Source organism: Kwoniella botswanensis, chromosome 1 (genome assembly GCF_036426115.1).
Source record: "Kwoniella botswanensis chromosome 1, complete sequence".
In the NCBI taxonomy this organism is placed as follows: domain Eukaryota; kingdom Fungi; phylum Basidiomycota; class Tremellomycetes; order Tremellales; family Cryptococcaceae; genus Kwoniella; species Kwoniella botswanensis.
In genome coordinates, this window is record NC_088599.1 from 15,597,334 (window position 1) to 15,615,263 (window position 17,930).

At 43.9% G+C, this 17,930-nt stretch overlaps 5 protein-coding genes across 5 annotated transcripts; 2 read left to right on the forward strand and 3 right to left on the reverse strand.

Moving 5' to 3' along the window:
* Positions 1–316: 316 nt before the first annotated feature.
* On the reverse strand, positions 317–4,124 carry L199_005907 (isoleucine-tRNA ligase; the record flags this gene model as incomplete). The annotated part of the gene is made up of 9 exons (XM_064891609.1): positions 317–1,249; positions 1,308–1,477; positions 1,537–1,883; positions 1,947–2,623; positions 2,678–2,893; positions 2,965–3,287; positions 3,358–3,778; positions 3,846–4,027; positions 4,103–4,124. The coding sequence occupies 9 exons, from the start codon at positions 4,122–4,124 to the stop codon at positions 317–319; spliced, it is 3,291 nt and encodes a 1,096-aa protein (XP_064747681.1).
* Positions 4,125–4,977: 853 nt separating this feature from the next.
* Positions 4,978–7,729, forward strand: L199_005908 (uncharacterized protein; the record flags this gene model as incomplete). The annotated part of the gene is made up of 5 exons (XM_064891610.1): positions 4,978–5,589; positions 5,664–5,804; positions 5,883–6,056; positions 6,132–6,296; positions 6,521–7,729. 5 exons carry the CDS (start codon positions 4,978–4,980, stop codon positions 7,727–7,729), a joined length of 2,301 nt encoding a protein of 766 aa, XP_064747682.1.
* A 511-nt stretch (positions 7,730–8,240) lies between these two features.
* L199_005909 (uncharacterized protein) lies at positions 8,241–9,457 on the reverse strand (the record flags this gene model as incomplete). Its single annotated transcript, XM_064891611.1, has 4 exons — positions 8,241–8,602; positions 8,670–8,757; positions 8,939–9,004; positions 9,227–9,457. The coding sequence occupies 4 exons, from the start codon at positions 9,455–9,457 to the stop codon at positions 8,241–8,243; spliced, it is 747 nt and encodes a 248-aa protein (XP_064747683.1).
* A 2,277-nt stretch (positions 9,458–11,734) lies between these two features.
* On the reverse strand, positions 11,735–12,454 carry L199_005910 (uncharacterized protein; the record flags this gene model as incomplete). The annotated part of the gene is made up of 2 exons (XM_064891612.1): positions 11,735–11,859; positions 11,956–12,454. The coding sequence occupies 2 exons, from the start codon at positions 12,452–12,454 to the stop codon at positions 11,735–11,737; spliced, it is 624 nt and encodes a 207-aa protein (XP_064747684.1).
* A 1,510-nt stretch (positions 12,455–13,964) lies between these two features.
* On the forward strand, positions 13,965–17,782 carry L199_005911 (uncharacterized protein; the record flags this gene model as incomplete). The annotated part of the gene is made up of 11 exons (XM_064891613.1): positions 13,965–14,399; positions 14,457–14,598; positions 14,667–14,879; positions 15,010–15,219; positions 15,324–15,729; positions 15,809–15,879; positions 15,938–16,079; positions 16,131–16,752; positions 16,817–16,905; positions 16,989–17,565; positions 17,687–17,782. 11 exons carry the CDS (start codon positions 13,965–13,967, stop codon positions 17,780–17,782), a joined length of 3,003 nt encoding a protein of 1,000 aa, XP_064747685.1.
* Between the last annotated feature and the right edge of the window lie 148 nt (positions 17,783–17,930).

Below are 17,930 nucleotides of genomic sequence, written 5' to 3' on the forward strand. Positions count from 1 at the left end.
GCACTGAGAGGGTCTGGTATGTATAAGGGGTAAGTCGGAGAGGAGAAGAAGAGGAGGAGGAGAAGTCGTATTAACATTTGTGTAAACATTGGATTTCGCGAGTTCAATCAACCTCCACTTTCCAATATGACAACATTCATCAGGCTCCTATACCTGAGAACACGCAACTCCAGGAGAACACGGTGTTATAAACCCTTATAAATGCATTGAAAATGTATATAAATAAAAAAAAGAGAAAAAGGAGAAGAAGAAGAGGGGACGAGGAAGGATATGTCTCCGCTTTTAAAGCGTAGTCTAATTCTAATTAATCAATTTATCATACCAATGCCAAACTCAACACGAATCTCTCGTTCTCCGCCAAATCTTCTGAATCTTTCGATCTCTTCTCCGTCTCTATGATTTCTTTATCATTTGATTTCTGAGACAGCTCCACGGGGACATTACCTAAAGTCTTTAAGAGGTATTCTTCCTGTTGGGCAATAGCGGGTTTCAGATAATCCTGTTCGTTCTCATCAACTGTATAGTAAATTTCGACTTTGTCGGAAGGTTTCAATCCAGCTTCTTTTCTTAACTTGTTCACTCTTGATGTAAGAGATCGAAGTAAAGCCAAGGTCTCCAATTCGGGATGTCGCTGAATATCCAATACGATAATCACATCGTTATCCGATGCAGTATCGAATTTGTTGTCTTCCGAATTGACCTCGGCGAATCGAGTGACAATCAGATCACCTTCAACAAGTTCTACCCCATTCACCGATACTTTACCCTCGTTGACATATTGTTTACATTCCTCAGTTGTCATCTTGGGTAAATGTGATCTGACCTTTCCTAGATCCTTTCTCAATTTCTTACCTAACGTAGGCCAGTCTGCCGTAGCTCGGTATTTGATGCCCGTCTTCGACTCGTCTGTTGTGTAGACGATGTTGACTACGTTGAGTTCTGCTGCGATATACGATTCGAGCGATTTGACATCATCCAGGTATTCTTGATCGTGGTGGAAGATGACAAGCTCCTTCAATGGGATCTTGACCTTCAATGTCTTTCGATCTCGAATCAATCGACCGAGATCGATGACTGCTCGCATTCGTTTCACTTGTCTTTCAATGACCAGGTCGAAGTATTCTTGTCGGACAGATGGGAAGGGAAGGAAATGAATGGATCGGACGTCTTGGCTGGTATCTTTAGGCGCGGGAGAAGTGGGTCGAAGGGCTTGGTAGACTGTTTCACTGGTGAATGGGGTGAATGAGGACTGAGAGGGCGAATCACATTAGCTAATTATGCGGTTGAAGGTAACTAATCCCGCTCACCATAGTCAAACATAAGGTGTACAAGGCCTCATACAAAGTGTTCAATGCCGCTCGGGTATCTTCAACACCACCGATACCCTTCAATCTTGTTCGGTTGAATCGGATGTACCAGTTGGTCAAATCGGCAATGAAGTCAAGCAATCGTGGGATGACGGTGTAAAGTCGGTAAGCTATGTGGGAGTAGATATCAGCAATCTGTCCTCTCTGTGACGCGACTGCGATGACTCACCTCCCATCTCAGTATCGACATGCTGGATCAGAGTCTGACAAGTAGCCAAAATCCATCGATCCATAACATTAGATGATTTGGGTGCATCATGATCATAGACAAACTTCTCTCCAGTAGTTCGTTCGAAGAGTTCAGCTTGTCCGAGATAGAAATTGAGGGAGTTGATCCATTTGAGAATGACGTTGGCCAAGATCTCTCGTACACCTTCTTCTCTGAATCTCAGGTTATCGGCTCTCACTACGGGCGAGTTGACCAAGAACAATCTAACACAATCGGCACCGTATTTGTTGACTACTTCCATAGGATCAGGGTAGTTCTTGAGCTTCTTGGACATTTTCTTTCCGTCACTATAGACAACAACATGATTGATCAGCTTCGGTATCTACGTGTAGCATATATAGCTGACTCACGCAGCCAACACAAGACCAGTGACGATTAAATTCTTCCATGGAGCGGTATCGTAAAGGTGAGTACCAAGTACCAACAAGGTGTAGAACCAACCTCGAGTTTGGTCGATACCTTCAGAGACGAAATCGGCAGGGTAAGATTTCTGGAACCGATCTTGATTTTCGAACGGATAGTGAGATTGGGCGTAAGGCATCGATCCAGATTCGAACCAACAGTCGAACACTTCCTCGATTCTTCTCAATTTACCTTTACCTTGTTGCGAGGGGATTTCGATATTATCGATACTTTCTCTGTGCAGGTCTTTGATGCCAGTCACGCCGGAAAGCTTTTCGAGCTCAGCGATGGAACTGACAGCGACGATTTCTTCGTAGTCCTCGCTGACCCAGAGGGGGATAGGTGTACCCCAATATCTATTTCTCGAGATGTTCCAATCTCGTGCATTCCTGATCCATCCTCCGAATCTACCTTCACCGACGTTGGCAGGTACCCATCGGGTCTTCTCGTTGTTTGAAACGAGCTTGTCTGAGATGTTAGCTACTCGTACGAACCAAGATGGAATAGCCCGGTAGATGAGTGGTGTACCGGATCTCCAACAGAAGGGGTAAGAGTGCATGATATCGGATCGGACAATGAGTCGTCCTTTCTTCTGGAGCTCTTTGATGATGATTGGGTCGGCTTCCTACTCGGACAGCTTAGTGGGACATTACACAGATTGAAGGAAAAAAACACTCACTTTGACGTGCTTGCCCTGGTACTCTGGGACCTCGGCTGTGAATTTACCAGATTCATCGATGGGACAAGGAGGAATTTCATCATCTCGGACAACGTTATGCGCCACAGCGATTCTGTGATCGTCTTCTCCGAAAGCAGGAGCTTGGTGTACGATACCAGTACCTGAAGTGTCGGTAACATAGGTGTCGGAAAGAACTCTGAATGCTCGGTCCTCGTACTGTGATTGGAATTGGATATGTTAGCCGCCACCTCATGTGAACATGAATGCACGATAATACGACAACTCACTTGTTCCGTAAAATGATCGAACATTGGGATGTATCTCCATCCAACCATATCTTTTCCTACGAACTGACCGACCTTCTTGAACTTGGGTTTCGCATCTTTATCTTTCTTAGCATCCTTCTTTCCTCCAGCTAATTCCTTGTACACTGTACCGAGAAGTGATTCGAGAAGGATAAAATTCTGATCACGCTCGTAATCGTAGATTTTGATGTATGTGAAATCGGGGTGAACACAGAGCCCAAGATTGGAAGGAAGAGTGTAAGGTGTGGTGGTCCATGCGAGAAGAGATGTGGAGGGGTCATCAACGAGAGGAAAGGTGACGGTAACTGTAGTATTGAATCATCGTCAGAATGATCACACTCATGGAAATACAGTCGTGCGAGATCGATGACTCACCAGCAGGATCAGAAGTCATCCTATAATCTTCTCCAGCCTCGAAATTACTTAGAGGGGTAGTACATCCCGTCGAGTAAGGCATGACTCTTAATCCTCTGTATACTTGACCTTTCTGCCATAACTGTCCGAATACCCACCAGACACTTTCCATAAAAGTTGGATCAAGCGTTTTGTATCCGGTATCAAAGTCAATCCATCTACCCATCCTCTCTACTGTCGATTTCCATTCCCCTGAATATCTCATGACAATCTCTCTACATGCTGCATTGTACTTGTCGATACCCATCGCCATGACATCTTCTTTTCCTTTGATGTTGAGGGTTTTGTCAATTTCATGTTCTACTGGAAGACCGTGCGTATCCCATCCGAATCGTCTTTCGACATGATGTCCTGTAGAATGAGCATGTCGAGTGACAATATCCTATCACCAGAACAGCATGTCAGTGAATAGCTCCTGCCATTGAAAAGTGGAATCTAGTCCAACTCACCTTTATGGTACCAGCGAGTAAATGTCCATAATGGGGTTTACCAGTAGCGAAAGGGGGACCGTCATAGAAACTGTATTCTGGTTTTCCTTCAGACAATTTCTGAGAAGTCTTGAAAGCATCGATATCTGTCCAGTATTTCAATACATTCTCTTCTGTTTTGGGGATACTGATGGGTTTGGAAGCTAGCAGGGATATGATGGTCAGCTCAAAAAGTCCCACTACACATCTGATGACAAAGGGTCAATTGGGCTACTTACGGTCGTGAGCTGGGAATGACATTTTGCTCCTTATCTATTTTGAGTATTGAATGAGAGCAAATGGAGCTGATGAGATTGATAAAGAAGTTCTGACACCCTGGCCACCAGTGATTGACGCTCTGACTAAGCTACAATCTGTACGAGCTGAAACTGAGTCGAGTTGAGTCGGAATCTACGACGGATTACTGGTCCTTTCGTCGGCTATGTACTTGTGTTCGCAGGTTTTTGAGTCGAGATCCGGCAGGAACGGCGGATGACCGGAAGTCGTACAGCGAGAGGAGATGTACTGTCAATGATATATAGCTTCAAGCTACTGGTCAATAGGATTCATGCTGTCGTATATAGGTTGTCCTCACCGACTTTTTAATCTCTACTCGAGTACTTGCTGCTCACTCACTCTGCTACTCGACCTTACTTTCAATTCAGGAATAGGTGGACATGTCCGCTTCTTACTCACAGCTCAGTATGATCCCGGCATTTATCGGCGATACCCTGATACGCTATCTAGTCAACCATCGGTGGCAACGATGAACCCTTCTACCTCCACTTGAGGATTCAAGATTTCTGACGATTTCAACAATTGACAGTCAATCCAACAACAATACGATCGATGTCACTATCACAATAGCAGTCACGTATAAATCCGCAACGAGTTCGTCAACAAGGTATCTAGTACGGGTCATCAATTAGATAGAAAATCTACAAGACCGAAATCGAGTCGCCTGCATACCTCAGCCGATATAATCACCATATATGCCTCGAAGGTTCACTTCACTCCCATCACATCCATCGAATGATTGAATGTTGTTGAACTACTTCCTCATACTTCAAATTTACCTCATAGAACGATAATATACCATTGATATCCATTGGTTATGTCGCGAACGACCAGTGCTGGACCTTCAAGAGGTACCACTCCCATACCATCCACTTACGCTCCATCAAGCTTCACACCATTACCCCGATCGTTATTAGCAGGAACTGGAATCAGATTTTCACCCACTCCACCTCCTGAAGCTGGACCTAGCAGATCAACACCACCAAGGGCGAACGAAATCGAACCTGGAGAGATCAAAGAGAATGTAGTAGGAGCAGATATATTCATTGATGAGATACCTCAGATATCACCCTCTTTACCCGGTACTTCCAATGCTCAAGAAGATCCAGCGCTTTCGTCAAGCGATCACTTTCAACCACCTGGATTATTCAGTACAAGCATGATGCCTTCTCTTAGCACCAGCAAGAAAGGTGTGAATGCGGAATTGCAGAAACCGAATGATGTCAATTCGAAGAGTAAAGGGAAAGAAAAAGCGAAAGTGGAGGATGAGCTAGCGGAATCTTCCTTGTTGCTACCTTCGCATGTACTGGTAGACTCAACATCACCGTCGAAGATGCAGACCGATCAGGGGGATGATGATAGGGTAGATCAGGGGGATAATGAAGATATGATGGAAGGTTTATATTTCGTCGATGATGATATAAGCAAGGTGAGTTATAATGCTCGTCGCGAACGAATCCATATATCACTGATAGCTCACTCAACGTAAAACTCATGTCGCAGGGCTCAAAGAGGTACTTCGATGCCGAGGATGATGGACCAAAAGAGGTAGAAGCTACTTTCCTAGCTACGGCGGATCAGAGTAAGATCTGTCAGAACTGTAAGCGGCCAGGACATAGGAGTAAAGATTGTAAACACATAATAGTGAGTACCGATGATGTCCACGCTACATACCCTTTACTCTTCGTATTAGGCTGATACTGATACTCTTGTGTGTGTTAGTGTACCACATGTGGAGCGGAGGATGCGCACGAACGGAGAGATTGTCCAGTTGGTCTGGTATGTTTCGGTTGTGGTGGACGTGGCCATAGGAAGCAAGATTGTCCCGACCCCGTATCTAGATCTTCGAGGAGGACGGGATGCGATAGGTGTGGAAGTAGGGATCATACGGAAAATGTGGGTACACCTATAAAACATAATCGAAAACTATCGTTTCTCAGAAAGTGTCATTGACATGTACCATTGAGACAGACCTGCCATACTCTATGGAGAGTTTATTCCTATTTATCCACCGATGCTAGAGCCGACATCATCCGAGATAAGATGAGTGCTGAGGGCTGGGAGAAAGAAGCGATAGGCGGTAGAGCCTCTGAGGAGTGGTGTTACAATTGTGCCAGGGAGGGCCATCTAGGTGATGTGAGTGTATTCGTCAACTAAATCTTCATCCTTGCGATCTCTGTCTCTCTTCCCCGCTTCATCTGGTGTCTCGCCTCCTTCTCCGAATCTCGCCCGCCCGGACCCCACCTTATACATTTCCTCTTTACCCTCTTTCACCCCGGCTTCACCATATCTTTTCTCTTCCTTCTCTTTCTATATCTCAGCTGTTACTCGATCGTACAAGATATTGATTCCCTGTATAGGACTGCTCAAAACGTCGTGGCTCCCTAGCCCGTCTCACCGTCCCCTCAGCATTCTCGCATGAGATGTCCTCTCGCGGACCATTTTTTACCACGTCTTCAAGACGCAATGCAGATTTGCCTCCACCTACACATTCCAGGTTTGACGACGACGGAGATCAAGATGATTATGATAATTTACCATTCATCTCTGGAGGATATAAGAATTTCGGAGGTTCAAGTGCAGGTAGGAAAACGAGGGAGAAAGAGAAAGCTAGACAGATGCAAATAGACAGAGAAAGACACTTTGGTGGTGGCGGTGGGTCGGATGATGAACCTTCATGGTTTGATCAGTCTAGAAATTTCAGAGGTGGAGGTGGGCTGAATATCAGAAGTAGAGGAGGAGCATATTCTACACCTAACAATAGGGATAGGGGTAGAAGACCTTGGGATTCAGAGTATCGTGAAAGAGAAAGAGATCCACGTCATTCTAGTCATGGTCAAAGGAATAGATCAAGATCACCGCCACCTCGACCACCTTCTAATAGGAAACCGAATGATACTAGCAATAGCAATAACAATAGGAATGGGACGATGCCTTTCTCACATGGGCATCTAATGGATCAGAACGGAAACGGAAGTAGTGTACCTTCCTCGGCACCTGCTAAAGTCATTTCATTTGGGAAATTATCGGAACCTGGTACCAGAAATAACAATGGTGCCAAGGAATTGATCAATCGTGCGTTGGGTGGTGGAGGTGGTTTTCAGTCGACACCAACTGGGAAGAACCGCAAGGGTAATGGAAGTGGAAATGGAAGTTCATTGATAAAGACCCCTGTCGTTGAAATTCCTACACCAGGTTCATCATCGAGATCAGGAAGAAAGCGAAAAGCCAAAGGGGGAGGATCGGGATCAGAGAAAGATTGGGAAAGTGAATGGCGAAGTAATGGGAATGGAGGAGGTAAAGTTGATAATTGGGGTAAAGAACTAGACCAAGTCAGAAAAGCTGAAAATGGTGGAATCAAAATAAAGGGAAAGAGTGGAGAGATGAATGCTGCGTTGGGTGGGAGACATAACGTATCTCTACCGGCTAGACCTGCTACGCCCAATACTGGTGGGAAAGGGAAAGGGAAGAGTAAAAGTAAAAACAAGGGAAAGGGGGACGAAGGTGGGAAAGGTCAAGGTGCTAGAGCAGGAGGGACTGGACAGAGATATCATGGTGGATATGATTAAGTACATCAAAACATTCTATCACGGTGTGTATGCGCATTCAGCATCATAACATAGGATTTGGTATCTCTTGTATACAGTGCGAAGATATAGATGTTATGCAGTACGCACGTTGTTCAGGCTGCTTTCTATTGTAACGTGACTGCGTCTGCAATGGAACAATATTACTGGAGAAGGCTTCTTGATTATTGAGAACAATAGATCTCCAGGATTATTCATTTCTTTGTTCTGTTGTTGATCATACAAAACCAAAAACCATACTGTACAATACTAACAACCTGTTGAGAGATTATACAAACCCAATCGTGAATAAGAAAAACGAAACCGAAGGGAAACATACAAAAGTAATTTTACAAGTGCGGTAAATGAATAACTTTAGTTTTACCAGATCAGATGAGATATACAACAGAAAGAAAGAAAGAAAGAAGGATTAAACCAAACATAAAAAAGCAGAGATCAAAATGGGTCCAGATTAATTGATGTAATTTAAATTCCATTCGTTTGGTACCCGTCATCAGCTATCCCTTGTACATCCCCCCGTCTCCGAGATCTGCTCAGAATTTAACCCCCAATTACCTCTCCACCACGCATCAACCCCATGTGATCCCCAGCCTCTTTGCTCACTCAGATTCCTCGTCGACCTAGCAGAAGGAGGAGTAGTGGGTGTACTCAACAATGACAAGGACGTCGAGGAAGGGGTGTCGGAGGACGAGGTCGAGGAGGACGATGAGGATGAGGATGATGGAAACCGCTGTTCGATGTAATAAAGTTGAGCAGCGTTTTGCTTCTCCCTCTCGGTCGATTGACGCTGGTTGAGGGCTTTTCGGAGGGCGAGGAGGTCGGAGAGATGGGTGTGACGGGAGTTTTCCATGTGCCCTAAAAATTACAAACTATCCATATCAACCTTCTGGACTGTGAAGAATGAATAGGAGGAGCCACTTACACCCATTAGCACAGAATCTCGTTTCTCTAGGGTTGGATACCCAGTTACCGCACCTGTCCCCATCGGCATTGATAGCCTGACATGAGTGCTATGTATCACAGATGATTGAATTAATGTCAGCTATCGTCATCTTGTCATTCAGCGAATAGATCAAAGGAAGGTATGAGTGGCAATTGTATGGTATGTTATAGATGTGTGTGGCAAACATCCGACCAAGACGCGTCGATTTGGGGTGGATGATACAGCTGTGTAAAAGAGAGATCACTCACATTGGTGCAGTAGAGGCTTCCAGAAGATTGTGGACGTTGGCATGCACCGAGAGGTCGGACGTTGCACTATTAGGAAAAGTCAATTGTCAGTATGTGTATATTTCGGGTTTGTCGAGATAAACAGAAGAAAGGAAGAACATGAGTGTTATATAGATAAGTCGTGTATGACCCGAGGCATGGCTTTGATGATCATGACGAAGGCGATTATAATAATAACGAGATGGACATGATTGTTGACTTGCCACAGGGTGACAAGACCTTTAATCAATAGATGAAATGATCACTCACTATCTGTCCAGCCAACCTCTCAACATCCTCCATCGTCATCTTCCTCACCTTCTTCTCTTTCCCCTTGCCCTTGTCTCCCTGAGCACCGATAGGAGCAGCGGCAGTAGCTGTGGCGATCTCTTCCTCATTGATAGTAGTTGGAAGAGCAGGTTGAGCTTGGCGTCGGGAAGAGGAAGCTTCAGGATGGGCGTGAGTGGTGGCGGCGAGTGATGAAGGTCGATAGTATGACATTGTTGAATTCGAAGGTAAATTATGATAATCAGGAAGAAGATGGGTATGATTTGAGAATGAAAGAATTATCAGATAGGTTTAGAGCTATCAAGATGGCTGATAGATAAGAAGATAGTTTGTAGATTGACGATTGGTGAGAAGGTAAATCACTTTTTAAGGGGTTGAGTATCGGTTTAAGTATTGTTTGGTTCCAATTTAAAAGATGGCAGATACTGTAGGTATGAGTACGAATACTAAAGGGATAGATGAAACACGTTGAGTGATGAGGAAAGAAGTAACAAGTCAGCAGGTCATTCATGTTTGTCTATTTGCAATTAGAATGCAATGCACTGTGTGTCTACCGTATCTGCCTCCGAATATAGAGGAATAGAACGATATCGGATTTCGGTGAAATCGGGAGACCAGTAAAAGTAGAGGTGAAGGAGGAAAAGGAATACACATACCCCTTGTACACCAAATTGGACGATCGATAAAAGGACAAAGGAGTTGGTATGGGTTGTGGGGAAAGATACGTTTATGTTTATCTTTGAAGAAAGAAGGTCTTTATCCTTCTATCGAATATTGAAAGGGATGGTATCGCAATAAGTATAATTGAAGATGACTTCTGGGTTTAAGGGGTTGCGAATTGAGCGGGTTAATGGATGTGGGGTAAGTGATTTGTCCAAGTTCTTGACCTGCGATGTGAAGGAAGGTAGACTTGACGACGACCAAAAAATGAAAGGGATCACTTCCTTATATATCTTGTATCCTACCTTGATCCTTATCTCCACAGTTACTCGATAAGTCAACTCCCCTTCGAAAGGTACTCATGCTGTATTTCACCCTAAAAGGTCTCAGATCATTTTTTTCATCGTTTCTCCTGTTGCGAAAGGAGGACGAAACATGTTTAATTATGTTTAGCGCCATGGTATGATTGCATTGACCAACAAACAGTGAAAATGCCGCTTCCCCTCTTCTACCTGATGCTATGGTGACTGCGGAATAGATAGAGCAAAAGTCTGGAATCAGTGTGTTGTATCCATGAAAAGGATCCTCAATTAGTGAAAACATCCTTCAACTACTGTATAGGGCAAGTGATCAAAGCGTGTGATTGAAAAAAGAAAGAAACTAGCGGGAATGCCGTTTCATCAACCATCACTTGTCCATCATCGAAAGGAAGGGTACTATTTTAGTCATTGTGTATAACAATCAATAATCAATTATCAGATGATCAATGCTACCGGCGGTATCTTCACCGGTCCCCATATCATCAGATCAATTGCCTCCGGAACTCCATGTGAATATTGATGGTAATCGGATCGTCATGATTTGATGGTTACCAAGTCAACATGGCTAGTATCGATGTTAGTGTGGAAGCTAACTAATTGCGCCTGAGTCTGAGATCAATTGTAGATCTTATTCTGTTTCGTCAGTTTGCTGTTTTGCTCTACTCGTAGTATCAACTCAACGACGAGATCTATCTTATCACATGTGTGAGTTCACAGCACTTTACTCGTGAGTATCGCCGTTCGTTCCGCAGAGTGACCCGGAATCCGGTATGCATACCGCCGGCGGTAATGCCTATGCCTACGTACAAGCATCGCATCTCGTGATGTGATGATCAACGAAAAGATGATCGAAGTCAATCAATAGCCTCACCGAGAGATGTTCGGTTTTTAGGGTAGTATAGATGGGATGAAACAGGTTCCATCATCTGCATCTGCATCTGCATCAGCAATGACGATGACACTGGTTTGGGGCGCACGAGTCTTTTACCTTGATTCGTTTCGTGACTATGATCTCGTCTAACAGCCCTAGGGTTTAGGCGAGATATATTGGATGTATCGATTTGACAGCTTTTACGCTCAGATGTCGACACTCCATAATTGATTGGAGTGGGGAGCCAACCCGATAGGCTCTGACTACGCCCGAAGGTCATTCAATATTTAAGTATTTCGGTTTTATACCACTTGGTGATTTATGCGGAAGCATTTATGATGATTGTGTTGATGGTAACCAGAATTGAAAACCTAGCTTTGCTTTTTGGGAAAGTCGGGACTCCGTTGATGATGGTCTTTGATTATGCATAAGATCAGCACGGATCAACTTCCCAGAGGATATCAGCATGTGATCATCTTGTGTGCTGAACCTAACAAGACAATTTTGGAGATACAACGCTCAGAGTCGTAGATCCAATAAGCCTTCTAGTCGTCAAGTAAGCATGTCATATCAGTATACAGTACATTGGAATATCTATGAGGTTTGGTCGTAACTGATGAGAAACTTGGTTCGACAAAATCACATATATACGCTCGACGAGGGTGCTCTCTTGACCTGTCCCGATCTTTCCGGAATACTGATATTTGAGGTGGTCGGTATGAGTGTAATTGGGGATGGAGTAGGTTGGGATGCTTCGTTGACAGCTGGAACAAATGGTAAGAACAAACAGATTAGTATGACTATGGTATGGGAGCACAATCTATGGAACAGCTAGCTGATGGAGAGAGACTCTTACTCACCTTGTACCAACTCCTCCAAACTCTTTTCATCCTCTTCAACCTCGTCTTTCATCTCTCTCTTCTTTCCAAACAGAACTTCAGTCCATCTCACATCTTTCGTATCTTCCACTTCTACCTTCTGTGACAGCACCGTTCGTTCCCTCAGACCGACCATCTCCAATTCCCTTTGTATATCATCTTCCCCTATTATCTTTCCATTGCGTAACTGTTCTACCAGGTCAGATAAAACGGTGATCTTTGCCTTTTGCTTGTCCAACTCTTCTTTTGAGCTTATCCGTATACGTAGTAGATGTACAGCCAGAGATGTGATTATACTCCAGTAGATGAAGAATGGGATTAACGGTTTGAGCCGCTGGCGGATAGGAGGTGGTTTGAACTCTGAGAATGGAATGAAGGTGCTATTCGCGCGGTATGTTCTGGGAAAATTTGCCGAAGGGGTAGGTCGATGAAAGGTCACTGGACGACGACGAAGTAGTGAACGAGGATGGAGCCCGAGCATGTTCGGTGATGCGATTGATAAGGTCGGGTTGTACAATGAGAGATGTATGTTATGTTTGCTTGTCATTCATGATCAACATTTCCTCAGAAGCGAAAAAGGGGCACGGACATGACAGATATGTTCGAACCACGTGTCAACGGTGGAGGAGGTCCAAGCGTAAATAAGGTTGTACATATCCCATCTTTTTGAGAGTTTGGGCGTCGAGCAATGCCATAAAACAAGGTCATGGGGGCCATGGAATCCTTCGACAATTTGCACATACGTACGAAATCATAGACATTATAGGTCAGCAACAGGGCAAGATATCACCCAAGGAGAATGATGTGCAATAATGGTATTGGGACAGTGATAATGACGGTCTAAGCGCGTTCTCTCCTCAAGCTACATCCCTTTGGGCCGAACAATAAAACTCGACTTGATCAGGTGAGTAGCAAGTCCAGTCTAAGTCACTGTAGCTCCGCCCATTGTGCTATGCATTACATAGCGTGGAGATCTCTCGGTCGGATGCGAGATAATGCACATGGCAAAGAAGAGGTGCTTGGAGATCATGAATCACATGTCATTCATGACTAGGACGATCTACGGATTGTTGGACCACAACGGGCGTAAAGCTTATTCACTTGGAAACTACAAAAGGGATCTTCTCATATATTCTTAAACCCCCTCTTTCTCATGTTGGTATCGTTGAGATGTCAATGGAATCTGAGCTGAGGAACAATACTGCCAGCCCTCATCATTCCGATTCGTCCCTACACCAATCCAACTTTTTACCCTTACATCGCCTAACCCAACCCATCACTTCCTGTTCACAATCACAACCTCGGTTCCATTCTCGTCGATTGTCGATCAAACACTTTTCAACTATCTCATACCTCCTTTCCCCCCTTCATTGTCTTTTAACGTACGGTATAACGATAACGGCATCATCACGAATCGTATCAATATTAATAACGAAATACCTCGTTGAAAAGCTGTTGACACCACTGAGACATTTAGAGATACGGTCTGTGGAACAAGGAATTAATGAATCATAGGACGGAGCGCTCTGAAGGTAAGTCCCATCTACTGTGCATATCTCATCTCAAATACCCTAAGACACCGCTTCCGGATCATCCCGTTTAAACGGAGAAAGGACAGGAAGTGCTCGTCGATCCCTTTGATTTTCGGTGGTAGTACGATCAGTCGAGTCTCCCTCCAACTCTTTGGAATAATCATTGCTGATGTGAAGCTGCATATTATCGCTTGGATCGCTGATATGAACATCAATAATCGCCAGACACATCCAATCTTCGACGTACAACTGCACCTCGGTAAGAACAATCCAGGATCCATCACGCTCAGACACCTGTCCAGCTTTTTAATACACACAACAGGAACCGTCCTTCTCGGTGTCTCAAGCCCTCAGTCATTATCCCTCCACTCTTCGTCCACTTCTTATATCCTCAGTCGTACTATCCCGTTAGCTCTTCCCCCTTGTAATTAGACTGGAACTAGGTGTAAGCCCATCAAGATGTCAATGTCAGGAAGTAGCACCTCACGCATTCGTCTCGTCAATTCATCATCGACCGACTCAATGACACCACCCACGACCGCATCTACGACACATGGTCAAGGTCAAGGTCAAGGACCAGAACAAGCATCACTCTTACAATCTGCCCGTTTGAAGCTGTCTACAATGGATCAAGAAGCTATGAAGAAAATGAGATCGACCATGATGGATTATCCCGAATCTACTTCATCAAAATCATCACCGTCTAGCGCAAGGTTCCCTCCAGCAGAATATCAGGATCTGATAGAGAATGCGAGTGGGAGTGGAAGCGGGACGAGGAAGCTGAGGACGAGGAGATCAACTTTATCTAAACAGATTCCATTAGATGAAACGCAGGAAGAAGGAGAAGAGAAAGATATGGATAAAACTGCAAAACCTAACTTAAGTGGATCATCGGTAAGTCATACCATATCATTCCTAACCTTTTCATTAAGCTTATAGGAGTTGTTGTAGACATCATCACCTGTCAATGCGGATTATGCAATAGCTGTACTGGGACATGAAAAGGTCGGGAAGACGACCGTGATAGCTCGTGCGTTGAGGACATGGGGGATGTCTCATCCTTTGAAAACACATTCAGCTGGTGGACATACAAGTGAGTACACGCCGCATTTGGAATGAGTATCATTTCGAGCGTACTAATCGTCATTGGGATCCCTGTAGTTATCTCGTGTTATTCTCAGATACAGCCTGGTGGTAAATTAAAGCAACCTTGGAAAGTTGAATTTCTAGAGATGAACATGCACGCTCTCAACCTTGCACCTGCATCGAAACAGGATCAAGTTTGGCCAGAAGGTGTACCGGACGTCGCAGGTGTGATATTTTGCTATGATGCAGGTAGAAGCGATACATTGTCTGGGATCAGCGAAGCGTTAGGTGAGTCAAATTGATGGATTGATTGCATAGTGGCGGATCAAATATATCAAAGTTTCATCAATAAAAAACAACACGAGGATGATAGCGATCTTGATCAATCACTGATCTTTGTGTCTCACTCCAAATCTAGAACGATTATCACCATCGGGAATCCCCATTGTCATCTTAGCATGTAAATCCGATCCAGATACACAATTAGAGGTGGATGCCCATCATGGTAATTCGATTGGTGAACCTTTCAATGTCGGTTTGATAGAAGTTACGACCCAGACATCGGAAGGTAAATCGAAGATGCGCAATGCACTTAGATGGCTCGTATACAAGTTGGAACAGCGGCAGCGTGAGTCTTGACTAGTTCGGTTTTCCCTTGATCCCTTGACGACCGTGTGGTACGTCGTTATGAGATAAGTTACACTAAATTAAAAACGCTGCTACTTCTATCAGGTCGACAACAACGTAGATTGAATGCTTCTACACTTACAATTCCCCAACATCCACCACCTTCACCTGCATTAGCATCTGCAACATTGGAAGCACTGTCCTCACCTATAGATAGTGATGCGTCTTCTTCGGAAAATACCAAATTGATGTGGCATCAACGAGGAGGATTTAACATGACTCCTGCCGATCGGGATCAAGATGGGATGTCGGATCATAGATCAAGTGGAAGTAGCTTGGGTTGGGTGACGAAAGGACCACCGCCACCTCCTATCCGCTCAAGCTTAGACATAGAACAGGAAAATAAGGATAAAACAGAAAAGAAAGTAATCAAATCTGAACCCTCATCGAATGGAGAAGGCAAGAAAGGTGGAGTGCAAGAAAGGGTGATAACGCAGAGCGGAGTACAGCTGTGAGTATTGCGTGATTGATCCCTTGTCATGTGCTCTCATTTCGTGACGGATGCTGATATGTTCTGCAAATCATACCAGAGACGCGCCAATATGGCTCACTGCTGAGGACCTGCTAAATCGACTGTTCGCAGCTATAGTATCGTCTCAAGGTGAGTTATATCACCTACAACATTGATGGCAATCAACCTGACGTTTTCTCCCCCAAAGATGAACCATTCGTACGATCTTTCGCAATGACCTTTCGCCGTTTCATGGAACCTAAGGATGTGATGCAGGAGTTCCTAGTTCGGCTGAAAGAGGTGGAAGGGTATGAAGTATCGAGGGATGTGAAAAATTGGACAATGATGAAGTGAGTGGAAGTATGATCAAAGGAGAGGATTTGCTGACGCTGGCAATCTAGGATAACTGGAGCTCTGGTAGATTGGACTACCCGTTATCCAGGGGACTTACAGGACCTTTCCACGCAGAGCATTTTCAAAGAGATACTCGCATTCATCTTACACCACACTTTCATGGCTCATCTGACAGGAGAACTGATCATGGTCGAACATTCTTTATCTGAAGTGGTAGATCTGGATCAGTCGTGGTCCGTACAAAATACCAATGCCAATGCGAAATCATCCGCATCGATACTTTCCGATTCTACCAATACGGAATTAGTAATCGATACAGAGGTATTATACGAATTTACGGACTCTTCTTTAGAGAAAGGTATTTTGCTGGAAGACGAACCTCCCGATACTCCTTTCTCTAAAGATACGCATGGTGTACCTAATCATCATTCGACTTCAACCAGATCAGTATCGACTTCCAGTCTGCCTATGGAGAATAGTAAATCCAATACCAACCCTGATGGTGGTAGTAATCAGAAAGACTCGCGTGTTAACTCTCATGCTCATGCAACGGATGAGATGGGATTCCATAAATGGGCGCAGGCGTTTAATGTGGTGGTGAATATGGATCCTAGAAGTTTTGCTGTCGAGTTGACCAAGATGCAGTGGGCTTTATTTACTGCCATTAGAGTGAGTAATTTTAACGATACCAAGAATGTGGGGTGACTGATAGGTTGGTTGGTTCGGATCATAGCCCAGAGATGTACTTCGACATGATCTTGGGAAAGAGACTGATGGTCCGGTAGGTAAAGCCATAATGTTCTTCAATCATATTTCTAGATGGTAAGTTCGAATTTTTACAACACATCTCGAATGGAACTGTGGAATATACTAAGTTTGCTTTTCGTATCATTCGTATCATATAGGGTATCTACCATAATCCTTTCTCATCCTAAACCGAAACATCGTGCACGTACAATCGAGCGATTCATCATGATTGCTCATCAACTTCGTCGTCTGAACAATTACGACTCCCTCTACGCGGTCATATCAGGAATGAGAGAAACGAGTGTTCACCGTCTGTCTATCACTCAATCATTAGTGACTATTTCGCCTGCTTTGGAAAAAGATTATCAATCCCATTTGAAGTTGATGGATCCAAGAGGTGGATACGTCCATTACAGAAGGGCATTACAAGCTGATATATCAAATGGAAGAGCTTCCATCCCTTTGTTAACCAATATCCTAGGATTGGTTAACAGATTACAAAATGTAAGAAAAGAAGATAAGAGGATGGTAGAAGTTGTTAAACAGTACGGAACGAAAACTCACACGAGGATAGATAAGGATAAAGTTGAGATTCAATGGGATAAATTCTACAAGATGGGTGAAATTTTGAATGTCATTTTAGAATGTCAGATTAGAGGACCGATCATTAGAGGAGAAGTGGTTGATTCGTTTAGGAAGATTATAGAAGATACAATGATTATTACGAATGAAGATGTGAGTTTTGATCATATCTACATATCCTACGTATATACTGTACACCATACGTATTACTTTTCTTGATTTAAATTTTTGAAAGTAACGCTGATATAATTTCTTAAATTGATGTCCAATATAGGGACTGTGGGAAAGATCTCAATTACTCGAACCTAGTGGAGGAGGTACGGTCGGTGGTAAAGTTTTGAAGAGATTAGCCAATTTAGGATTCTCTTAATCGTACTGTACATTAACACATCCTATACATCTTAAAGTATCTTGCACTTGCACTTGCAATACCGTAAATGATGTATCATCAAGCATGCAACATTAGTATTTCACTTCTTAAGTTATCCTGTATATTCAGATGACAAATCATCACTTTT